Below are 11,713 nucleotides of genomic sequence, written 5' to 3'. Positions count from 1 at the left end.
TCCATCAACCCGCCCCGCCCCATCCCCAAGGCGCGCCGCCGCCACTTGTGACGTCAACTCTGCCCCCCCCCCACCCCCACCAGCATGCACGTCCCCGGGGCCGGCGCCGGCGCAGTAGTAGCGGCAGTGTAGGGGAGCAGCAGCAGCATCAGCCATCAGCTGCGCGCCCCTCCCCCTCGCCTCCTCCCCCCTCCCCCTCTCCCTCCCCCTCACTTACTCACTCACTCACTCCAACATGGCCGACTTCGATACCATTTCCGAGCTGGACGAGGACGACGAGCGGGTGGTGATGGACGAGCACTTGATCCGCTACACGCCCGACCCGGTGGTGGTGCGAGGGGCCGGCCACATTACTGTGTAAGCTGTAAGGAAGGAAGGAACCGCGAAATGTTGGTTTAAACCGAAGATAAGACAATACAACGCTGGCAATAAACTCAGCGGGACCAGGCGCATCTTGTTGGTTTAAACCGAAGATAAGACAATACAACGCTGGCAATAAACTCAGCGGGACCAGGCAGCATCTCTGGAGAGAAGGATTGGGTGACGTTTCGGGTCGAGATCCTTCTTCAGATCCCTCAAGAAGGGTCTCGACCCGAAATCGTCAGCCATTCTTTTGCTGTGTAAGTTGTTGTTGTTGTTGGGGGTGGAGGTGGAAGAGGAGGAGGAGGGGGAGGGAAGGGAAGACCTCCTCGGTCTCCCGGCCCCATGATGGACGCGGTGGGCCCGGCGGCCGGCCTGGGCTGACAGCAGCTGAGAGAGGAGCTAAAACCGGGCAAACATGTGTTGTGGAAGCAACTGCAGACGCTGCTTCATATCGAAGACACAAAAATGCTGGAGTAACTCCACGGGTCAGATAGCATCTCTGGAGAAATTGAATAGGTGACATTCCGGGTCGAGATTCTTCAGACTAAAATCCAGTCCGAGGAAGGGTCTGGACCCGAAATGGCACCCATTCCTTTCATCCAGAGACCCTCTCTGCCTGCCCCGCTGTTACTCCAGCATTTTGTGGAACATTACTCCCGCTGTAACCAGGCAAGTGACGCGCAAACATTCCCACGGAGAGCCTCAGCACTGCAGTGCCATGAGCACATCCCTTCTTGGCATTCCACGTTTAATCTCGCAATTACATTTTATTTCCAATTCAGCTCCCTTCACGTGTAACATCTCCAGTTATTTACCACTTTAAAGAAAAATTGTATTGAAATTTATTACAAAACCATCTTAATTCTCCGTGATGTTGGCTTGACTTGAGCATTCCGTAGAAAGCTGCGTCGTGATATCTATGTAATCTGAATGTTTTGGCTGTCAGTCCATTTAAGCTAACAGGATTTAATTTGGAATTGTGTTAAAATGTGTCAGTGGGCATGGTATTTTCAATCCAGATTTGTGTGATTTGATCGTCCAATAGTTTGAAAGCTCTACAATTGTCCTAAAACCCTGAGATTTATGATCGGAACTATTGATTTAATCACTGATGCAGTGTTGTCATCAGCTTTGAATAAAATAGTCATCCCTTTTGTTGTTTGAAGTGTAACTACAGGTTATACCTACAGGGTTTGGGGGTTTTAACAAGTAGTTATCTTTGGTACATAGGTTTTAAATAATCCAGTTGTAACTGCTGTAACTTTTTTTTAATGTTTCTGTCTCTTGACGTTCAAATTATCCATTGCACTTAATAATTCAAATAATGCACGTTTAAACTATCATCTTCAATAGAACAAATATTAGTTCTGCATTAATGCAGGAAAGAGATTCTGCAGGACAATGTACCGCACTGTTTCAGCATTTTATTTTTTTAAAAGGGGTGTATATAAAATAATTAAATGTAATTTGCCACTTTTGATGCCAAACACGAGACATCCTGACCACTAACATTTTAATGAATAGAAGATCATGGGCTTGGATTGTGGAATTGTCATAGGAAGAAATATATGTTTACACATTACTTTTTCATTACCTTATATTTTGCAAAACATTTTACAGTCAATTAAGTATTTTGGGTGTAGCCATAGTTATTGTATAGGAACCACAGCAGCAATTTGAATATGGGCCCGAAGAAGGGTCTTGACCCAAAACGTCACCATTCCTTCTCTCCACAGATGCTGCCTTTCCCGGCTGAGTTACTGCAGCATTTTGTGTCTATCTTGAATGTGACAAGCTCATCCAAAAAAAGGTGATATAATAACCTGGTTATCTGCTTTATTTAATGTTGAGGAGGGAGAAGTATTAGCTAGGACACTGGAGTAACCTGCCCACATTTCTCCAAAATTATGCCACATTATCTTCTGTGTCCAGAAATGGAAACTATGTGTTGGGAAGGGGGGGCGGGGGGTCTTCATTTAATGTCTCATGGAAACATTTAAGCTTCAAATGCCATATTTTATAAAGGAAACAAAATACACAGGTCATGTAATATTGGTGAATGATTCATCAGTTAAACTTTGTTTTGTGTGTTAAAGTAATATTATGGTCTGTATTGGATGGGCTGTGTCGCCCATTGTGGGGGACCAGCGAGTACAGTGGGAGGGCTGCTAAGAACAAAAGACTTGGTCTTGGAAGTAGTGTGTGGGGGGGATGGGGAGAGACAAAGAAGGGACAGACAATATTTTTAAGAAGGAACTGCAGATGCTGGAAAATCGAAGGTAGACAAAAATGCTGGAGAAACTCAGCGGGTGAGGCAGCATCTATGGAGCGAAGGAAATGGGAAATGTGTCGGGTCGAGACCCTTCTTCAGACTGATGTGAGGGCGGGGGGGGGCGGGAAGAAGAAAGGAAGAGGCGTAGACAGTGGGCTGAGGGAGAGCTGGGAAGTGGAGAAGAAAGCAGGGACTACCTAAAATTGGAGAAGTCAATGTTCATACCGCTGGGTGTAAACTGCCCAAGCGAAATATGAGGTGCTGCTCCTCCAATTTACGGTGGGCCTCACTCTGACCATGGAGGAGGCCCAGGACATAAAGGTCGGATTCGGAATGGGATGCCGGGAGTTGGTGCTGATCCACCGGGAGATCAGGTTGGTTATTGCGAACCGAGCGGAGGTGTTGGGTGAAGCCATCGCCAAGCCTGCGCTTGGTCTCACCGATGTAGATCAGCTGGCACCAAGAGCAGCAGATGCAATAGATGAGATTGGAGGAGGTGCAGGTGAACCTCTGCCACACCTGGAAAGATTGCTTGGGTCCTTGAATGCAGTCAAGAGTGGAGGTGAAGCGACAAGTGTAGCATTTCCTGCGGCTGCAAGGCAAAGTGCCAGGAGAGGGGGTGGTTTTTGGTGGGAAGGGACGAATGGACCAGGGAGTTACGGAGGGAGCGGTCTCTAAGGAAAGAAGACGGGAGGAAGTGAGAAGATGTGGGCAGTGGTGGGATCCTGTTGGAGGTGGGATGTAGTCCTTGTAGGAAGCAGGGTGAGAAGTGTAGTCCAGATAGCCATGGGAGTCAATATTTTTAGGTACTTTTGCGTACTGTGTATGCAAAAACAAAGAATTTCACTGTACCTTCATGGTACATGTGAAAATAGATAGTATCTGTCTATTCTCCTCTTTGGTATATACAAGTTGGGGGAATATGTCATTTAAGGCAGATTTGAGGGAATATAACCTGTTTTGTTTGACAAAGCATCCTTCTGATCATCAGAATTTTCTCCAACCACTGGGGAATTCATCAGTGAAAATATGGGGCTTTAGGTTGTGTGTTGATGTCCCAAACTCTCTATGTGCAATTGAACAGCTGTCTTTGTAGTTAATAAACTACAATGTGTACAATGTGATGCCGCACTGAGTTATGGAAAACACTGGCTGATGTAGTTTGGGTCATGCAGGTCAACAGTTCTTCAAATTTGATTCTTTGTTTTAGCTACTGACTGATGTCGGGTTATAGGTGGAGGTTCTGCATTAGACTCTGGCACGTTGTTCAGAGAAAACAAAAAAAAAAATCAGCAAGGGGTTTCAACTAATTGCTACCTCGTGACCTTAAACATCTCGAGAATTAATCACAACATGCTGGGTTGTGAATTTTTGTTTGGGAAAAATGGGATGATTATGCAGTCTTGTTTGAACAGGATAAATGAGAATTAAAAAAATAAAACTTAGGAATCTGGGCATCATTAACAAAGCCAGCATTTCTCATTTATATCCAGTTGCCCTTGTAACGGTGATGGTGTACACCTTTTTTGAAACGCTACACTACTTCTGTTAAGGGAACGTCCATTGTGCAACTCAGTAGGAAGTTCTAGAAAGCGGGATGGAGTACACACCACAATCTGTGTCAGTGGTGCTGAAGTGGAGATGGTCAAGAGTTTCAAGTTCTTGGGTGTAAATAAATGCAACAATTTGCCCCGATCAAAAGGCATTGACGTCATGACCAAGGAAGAACTCGAATAGCTTTACTTCCTTAGAAGTGTCTCGAATCGAAATATCACCTATTCCTTCTTTCCTGTTTGTCCTGCTGAATTACTCCAGCATGTTGTGTCTAACTATCTTAGAAGATAGTTAGACACAACACAATACAGCATGTCTCTAATGATGACCCTTAGCTATTTTGACAGATGCACCAGAGAAAGCATCCGTTCTGGATGCATCACAGCTTGGAAAGGCAATAGCTCTGCTCAAGACTGTAATTTGTAAAGAGTGAACATGGGCTAGTCCTTCACACAAACCAGCTTCCTTCCCATCTCCCCCCCCCCCCCCCCTTCCAATCATCTCCATTTGTACCGAGTTGCCTTGAGAAAGCAGCCAACATAATCAAGGACCAATCTCACCCGTGCCATTTGTTCTTCTATCCTCTTCTATTGGGCACAAGATACAAAAACCACCCCATTCAAGACTAGCTTCTTGAATGGACATCAGAGTCTTGAATGGACTCTTGTACACTGTGGACGAATTCCCAGTCTTTCAATCTACCTTGTTGTGGCCTTTGAGCTAGCTTTCTTTGTACCTTCTCTGTAGTTATAACACTATATTCTGCATATTTCTGTTTTGAATTATCAGATATACTCATGTATGGCATGATTTGCCTGGATAACACATAAAACAACTAGTTTAACTATCTTGATACACGCAACAATAACATACCAGTATCAATGCTGACCACAAACAATGAAATGGCGGTAATATATTTCCAAGTCGGAGTTGAGTGCAACCTGGAGGATCCTCTGATGGTATTTACATCGATCCATTGCCTGTTCCTTCACAGTGGTAAAAGTTTCAAGTTTGGAAGGTGCTATTGAATTAGTCTAAGTAAGTAACAGATGCATGGTACAGTAGGATATAGGCGATATATAAAGGCGAGGGTAATGCGATGTGTAAGGTATTGTCTGACTTCAATCCAAGACTTTGCTTTCTTCGGAAAACAAAATATTTAGGAAAATACTTTAGGTTGTGCCATTAGTTGATCAATAAAATAAATAGAGTTTTGAGTTCCAAGTTATTCAGAATAATGCATGAGTGATTTGTGATTCAGTATGTTGGGGAAATGTCGGCAGGCATGTTATGACTTGATCATGGTAATTGACACATGGGAAATGGAAATTATGGCACCCATGAGATTTGGTTATGCAGTGAGCTGTTCTGATTTAGAAAATATTGCCAGGAAGGTAAATAGAAACAGACTCAATATTAATTTCCAGAAGAAAATTTAATGTAGTCTTCAAGGGTGGTGGTGGTGGGGGAGATGTGAACTAGATGCAGGAGTGAGAAGTGAGCTCATCTACATAAGATGAATGATTTTGTAGTTCCGCAGACCAAGATGCTGTTATCATCCCTTGATTCTCCTAATTTTGTTAGCCCTCGCTGTCTCCTCCCTTTCCTCAGCCCTCGGGCTATCTCCTCCCATCCCTCAGCCCTCGGGCTCCTCCTCCTCCTTTTTCCTTCCTTCTCCCCGCCACCCCCTATCAGTCTGAAGAAGGGTTTCGGCCCAAAACGTTGCCTATTTCCTTCGCTCCATAGATGCTGCTGCACCCGCTGAGTTTCTCCAGCATTTTTGTGTACCTGCTGTTATCATCCCTTACTTTCATCATTAATAAATATATCTGCATCAAAATCAGAAGAATGGTTTATGAAGTCAGTCTGACAAAGGGTCTCAACTCAAAATGTCACATTCCTTTTCTCCAGATGCTGCCTGATGTGCTGAGTTACTCCGCCATTTTGTGTCTATCTTCAGAACAATGTTTTATCTGTGCTTCGTAATATGTCTAAGAAGTTGCATCACAAAAATGGAATTTTGTACACGGCCTAACCATGTTATGTCAACATTTCCCCTCGTTGTGAGCATTTCTGTCCATTGGGGATGTTGTATTTACATCAATGATTTTAAGATACTGGAATTATTTCCACATGATTTGAGAATACTGAGATTTATAAAAGTGTTTGTATGGATGGAGGAAAATGATTTCCTCTTAGTTTCATTGACAGTGGAATGTTTGCTGAGAATGTGGGAAGAGATTGTGTTCCTGTTTTGTTCTGTGAAGAGTTGTTGGAGCAATGAATGCTTTACCCCAGACAGTAGTTGAAAGGACAGCAAGGGGAAGGTAAATAGAGTACTTGAACTATCAGACTGTGATTCAGGAGACAGCAGCAATGTTACTCCAGCATTTTGTGTAGGTTTAGCGGAGTAGGTTTAGTGTTAGACTCTTGGAAAGAGTAGTGTGGATATAGTTAGACAAATAGACTGCATATGCTGGAAATGTTATATTTACAATAATGTCTTTAAGAAAACTAGATAATTAAGCAATAAATACCAGCATGGAGAATTAAAGCAGCCTTATACGGATTAATATAAGACATGAATATGTTAGAGAGGAAAAATTGGCAGTGGGAGAACAGAAGTGAAAACTACCAGAGAGCAGCAAAATAAATGAAAGTTGAACGTGATAAAGAATGTTAAATCTTTAACAAATCTTTTGTTAATTTCACCACTCATTTACTAGGAAAAAACCTAGTGCCACTTTCTCATAGCAAATAATCCAGATTGAATGAATTAATTTTAATGTAAATTGCTGACAGGTTTAAATTTCTGTATATGAACGGCATTTATTCAAGTGTATTAAGGGAGATGTATGATATTGAAGATAGACGCAAAATGCTGGAGTAACTCAGCGGGACAGATAGCATCTCTGGAGAGAAGGAATGGACGACGTTTTGGGTCGAGACCAAGCAGATGCTGGTTTACATTGAAGATAGACACAGTTATTGGTGTGTGCAGTTTAGTTGATCTTCCTGCTTCCCAGAAACATTTTCTTTATCCTCTGCTTATAACAAAGTGGAATGAATTCTACAAATTGCACTTTTTTTCTGTGGATTAATGTGCTGAGGTAGCATACAATCTGGTTCAAACTCGAACTGTGATTAGAGATCAGTGCTTGTGGTGGGAATGAAGTTGATGGCTTTCATCTGACTGATTGTCTTTGGAATTGCTAGTCTAGTCTCCTCCACCATTCAATCATGGCTGATCTATCTCTCCCTCCTAACCCCATTCTTCTGCCTTCTCCCCACAATCTCTGACACCTGTACCATGTGAAAAATGCCATGTCTGAGGTGATATCAATTAGGAGAGAGTCACCTGGTTACGTTTTGTCCAGCAGTTTAACCATTAATTATTCATTGAAATGTGCAATTTTTAATCCTCATTACTCTGAAATTTCTAAATCCATTTCAACAAATAAGAAGCTAATGCACTGCAACATTTCTGAGGCTTAAAAATGCTGAATTCTAATAACTGTCAAGAATGGTGGTATTTCCAGTGAAAAGGCTTTCCTTAATTATGTTTCCAAAATGGTCTGTATTTTTCCCCATACTGTATTTCTAATCTAACCTGGATTGGACTAATTTGGATTGCCTGCTTGTACTTAAAGCATTCAATATTTTCTGTAATTGGATATGCTTAATTGCTGTTCACAGAACTTAGACCTTTACTCATATTGTATTTCTCTTCACACCATCCTGCGATTAAAATGAATTTAAAAACGGGATTCATTTCCTTGTCTCCTTGAATTTTGTACATAACATGCAGTCTTTCTGCTATATCAAACCAATTCACATACTTTGTTTTTGTATGTATAGGCATGACATTATTTTCCCTATTAATCAATGTTATATCTGCATATATTCATTCAATAGATAGAAAATCTGGAATTTTCATTTTAGGGAGTGGTTGCTGTTCAATTTGGAAAATGTTCCAAATTGAAATGCTGGGTTGAAAATGATTTCTTTATTATGTCATTTTTGCTCTTTGAGATTTTAGCTGGCATACTTAAGGATGAATGGAGGTGGTGCATTTGAAAATTTGTGCAAAAATATTCTAAATTTAAATTGGTGAGTTTTGGAAATCATTTCATGCAGTTATTGGATATCGTATCAACTTAAAAAAAAAAGCAGGGGTGACTAGTGGCATTTGCATTTAGCTTAGTCCAAAAGATGTCAACTCCAAAGGAAAACAAGACTTCAAACTTTGATACCAATTCTATATTATCTGGTTTCCAATTAGTCACTTTTAGTTTATTTTCCATCTCATTGACCCATCCTTGCTGAACTTTACTCCATTGATTTAAGTAATTACCAACAATTTTATTGGAGATTTAAAGAGACATCATGTGAAGATATTCTGTGAATTGAAATTAACACCTTAGTATCAATTGTAATAAAGATTTTATTTTTAGAAAGGAGTACACCTGCCTCCCTCTCTATTTTTCAGAATATAGTACAGGTGCACAACCTGTTATCCGAAAGCCTTGGGACCAAACACTTTTCGTAATTCGGAATTTTTCGGCTTTCGGATTGGAAGATTTTTAGCGTAGATTTTAACGGCTGGCTCAGTGGTAGAGTGCTCGGCTCATATCCGCAAGGTCGCGAGTTTGCGCCTCGATCCCGGCAGTTACTCGATCGCGAGTTTGAGTCTTCAATGTATTTTTTTCTTGCAGAATAGGAGAGAATAGGGAGGGTTAGGCTGGGATCATTCTCTGCGAGATGATCTTAGTGCGGGAGACAAGTGTAGGAGAGGTGTACTGACTGTGTGGGCAGAACTTTGGAAGTGATTGCCCACCATTCTCAAAAGCCGCTGTGTCTCCCTGTCCCCCCAACTCCAGAGGAATCCGCTCCCCGATGGGCCGCAACGGCGACAAGTGGCAGTTCGCCCACAGCCCGAGCTGCGCCACCCCAAAAACAAGGCGTACCTTGCACACCATCAGCTTCTGCCCCTATGGGGAGCGTGTTCCTCTGGAGTTGGAGCGGGGCTGGGTTGGAGTTGCTGATCTGGGTTCTCCGTGCTTGCAGTGGGCCTGGGGGTCGGTGTCCCGATGAGGGGGCGCAGCTCGGGCTGTCGGCTAACTGCCACTTGTGGCCGTAGCGGCCCATCGGGGAGCGGCTTCTGGTGGTCCTGACGTCTCTCAGCTCCTGTCCAGGGGGGTGGCCGGAGACGTCAGGACCAACAGGAACCCGCTCCCTGATGGGCCGCTACAGCGACAAGTGGCAGTTCGCCCACAGCCTGAGCTGCGCCCCCTCATCCACAACCCGGGTTCCTCTGGAGTTGGAACGGGGCTGGGCTAGAGTTGTTGCTGGCTGTGAGTCTCTGGGATCTCCGTGCTTGCAGTCGGTGTCCCGTTGGTCCTGACGTCTCCGGCCACCCCCCTGGACAGGACTTCTCAGCTCCCGTACAACGGGGTGGCCGGATACATCACAGCCCGAGCTGCGCCCCCTCATCCGCAACCCCAAGAACAAGACGTACCTTGCACACCATCAGCTTATGTCCCTACGGGGAGCGTGTTCCTCTGGAGTTGGAATGGGGCTGGGCTGCTGCTGGCTGTGGGTCTCTGGGATCTCCGTGCTTGCAGTGTGCCTGGGGGTCGGTGTCCCGTTGTTCCTGATGTCTCCAGTGACTGGCACTGACCTGCTGGGTTCGCCGACCTGAAGACAGTGCAAAGCCCCCGCGCCGGTACAATGGGCGGGGAGCTGGAGAGGGGAGGGAAGGGGTCACACACATGGCCGGGAAGCAGAAGGGTGTAGGTGGGGTGAAACTGAAGGGAGCGACAATCTGCTGCTGCCTGCCCGCTGAGTTAAAATGTTCCCACGCAAGACGCACGATACACTGTGTACACTGTATATCGTGAGTCTACCGTGAGAACGTTTTAACTCAGCGGGCAGGCAGAAGCAGATTGTCAATTATTAACCCTCCCGCGCTATATACCCTCACCTTCTCTTTTATGAATGGGGATTTAGTTCCCCTTTCTTCGAGGACCGACCGAGGTTCCGCTGTCACCTCTGCGGGCTGCCCTCGGTGAATGTCTTCAAGGACCTTTCTTCAAGGACCGAAAAAATGTCCGCTGTTCGGAGCTTTTCGTTATTTGGATGTTCGGATAAAAGGTTGTGCACCTGTACTTGCAAAATAGCCTTTTGCTAAAAAGTCAGTCTCCTCCTTGAGCAAAGATTTTTATTTGTGTTTTTTTTCCCCTTCAGGTTTGGCCTCAGCAACAAATTTGATCCAGAATTTCCTTCAGTGCTTACAGGAAAGGTGAGTTGTAATTGTACACTGGTGATTTTCCTCCTTTCATATATTGCCACCCAAGACTTGTTCAAAAAACCTTTTTGCATTTATCTCATGATTAAATCTTAAAACAAATTTGATCCATACTATTTAAGCAAGCGTTTTTAAAATCAAGTACACACGGGGATGTTTTGGCGACCTCTTGGTTGCAATAACGGGATCATTCAGATATCAATTTCCCTCCTGGGATAAATAAAGTTCTATTATATCGTAGATTCAAGATTTAACCTCTGATCCATGCTGAATGAGCTACTTCAGATGGGATTGTTAAATCTTGACTATAATCTATTTTTTGCAGCCGAAAATCACAAAGAACCATCCCAATGTGCTTTTTGTGCAATTTACTGCAACCGAGACTAATTTTAATGATTTGAATATTGTCCTTTTTTTAAAATCAGGTGTTCGCTGAGTCAGTAATGTATGAGAATGCACTGACAAACCATCTATTTATGCAGACAGTAAGATGCATTTTAATTTCTTTGCTTCCTTCCTTGCTGGTAAGAATTAAGTATCAAACCAGTAATGCATAGTTTGTAAATAACTTTATAATTACATTCACTGAAAACTATTTAACATGAGCTTTCCTTTATTATCACTAGTCCAACCTTTATAACTAAGTCCCAAAATGGTAATGAAAGCTTTTCACCTTACCTCGGTACATGTGACAATAAACTAAACTAAACGGCTTAAATAAAAATTGTACTTTGAATGTTCATTGAGTAAGATTCCAGAATTTAATATTTAAGGCAAAATTCATAGTTTGGTGAATTTTGGAAGATATTATCTGCAACTGATTTGATTTTGCAAAAAAAAAGACTTGCTTTTATTCTGCAGCTTCCTTTTAAAAAATATTCATTATGGGTGTGATGCAGGTCCAGAATCGATGATTCATACTCTTAACATCCACAAAAATGAAAATGTCAAAGTATGTCGTCATTCTGGTTCCTTCGGTGAAGTTCTTTCTTCTGATTCACAAGGTTATGGTTCAAATTCAGACAAATGAGTACACAGATCTTAGACTAAAGCTACATGGCAGTGCTTGAGGCACTGCTACACTGACTGAGGTGCCATCTTTAGTATAGCATATTTACCAGTTTGCCATATCAGTTTGATTTAAGGATTAACTAGGGATCGTTGCAGCATTCTTTTAATTAAATTGGCCATAAAAATAAAGGACAAATTTGCTTGAG

At 43.0% G+C, this 11,713-nt stretch overlaps 1 protein-coding gene across 1 annotated transcript in view; it reads left to right on the top strand.

Moving 5' to 3' along the window:
- The first annotated feature begins 118 nt into the window (after positions 1 to 118).
- The window catches only part of chic1 (cysteine-rich hydrophobic domain 1), a 31,466-nt gene continuing 19,871 nt past the window's right edge, over positions 119 to 11,713 (top strand). Inside the window, exons 1-2 of the mRNA XM_055643548.1 lie at positions 119 to 357; positions 10,436 to 10,490. Of these exons, the coding sequence (XP_055499523.1) occupies positions 236 to 357; positions 10,436 to 10,490 (177 nt within the window). The 5' untranslated portion in view covers positions 119 to 235. The remainder of the gene's footprint in view (positions 358 to 10,435; positions 10,491 to 11,713) is intronic.

The sequence above is a fragment of the Leucoraja erinacea genome, chromosome 12, assembly GCF_028641065.1.
Source record: "Leucoraja erinacea ecotype New England chromosome 12, Leri_hhj_1, whole genome shotgun sequence".
Taxonomy (NCBI): domain Eukaryota; kingdom Metazoa; phylum Chordata; class Chondrichthyes; order Rajiformes; family Rajidae; genus Leucoraja; species Leucoraja erinaceus.
This window is presented reverse-complemented; position numbering and strand designations above follow the sequence as displayed.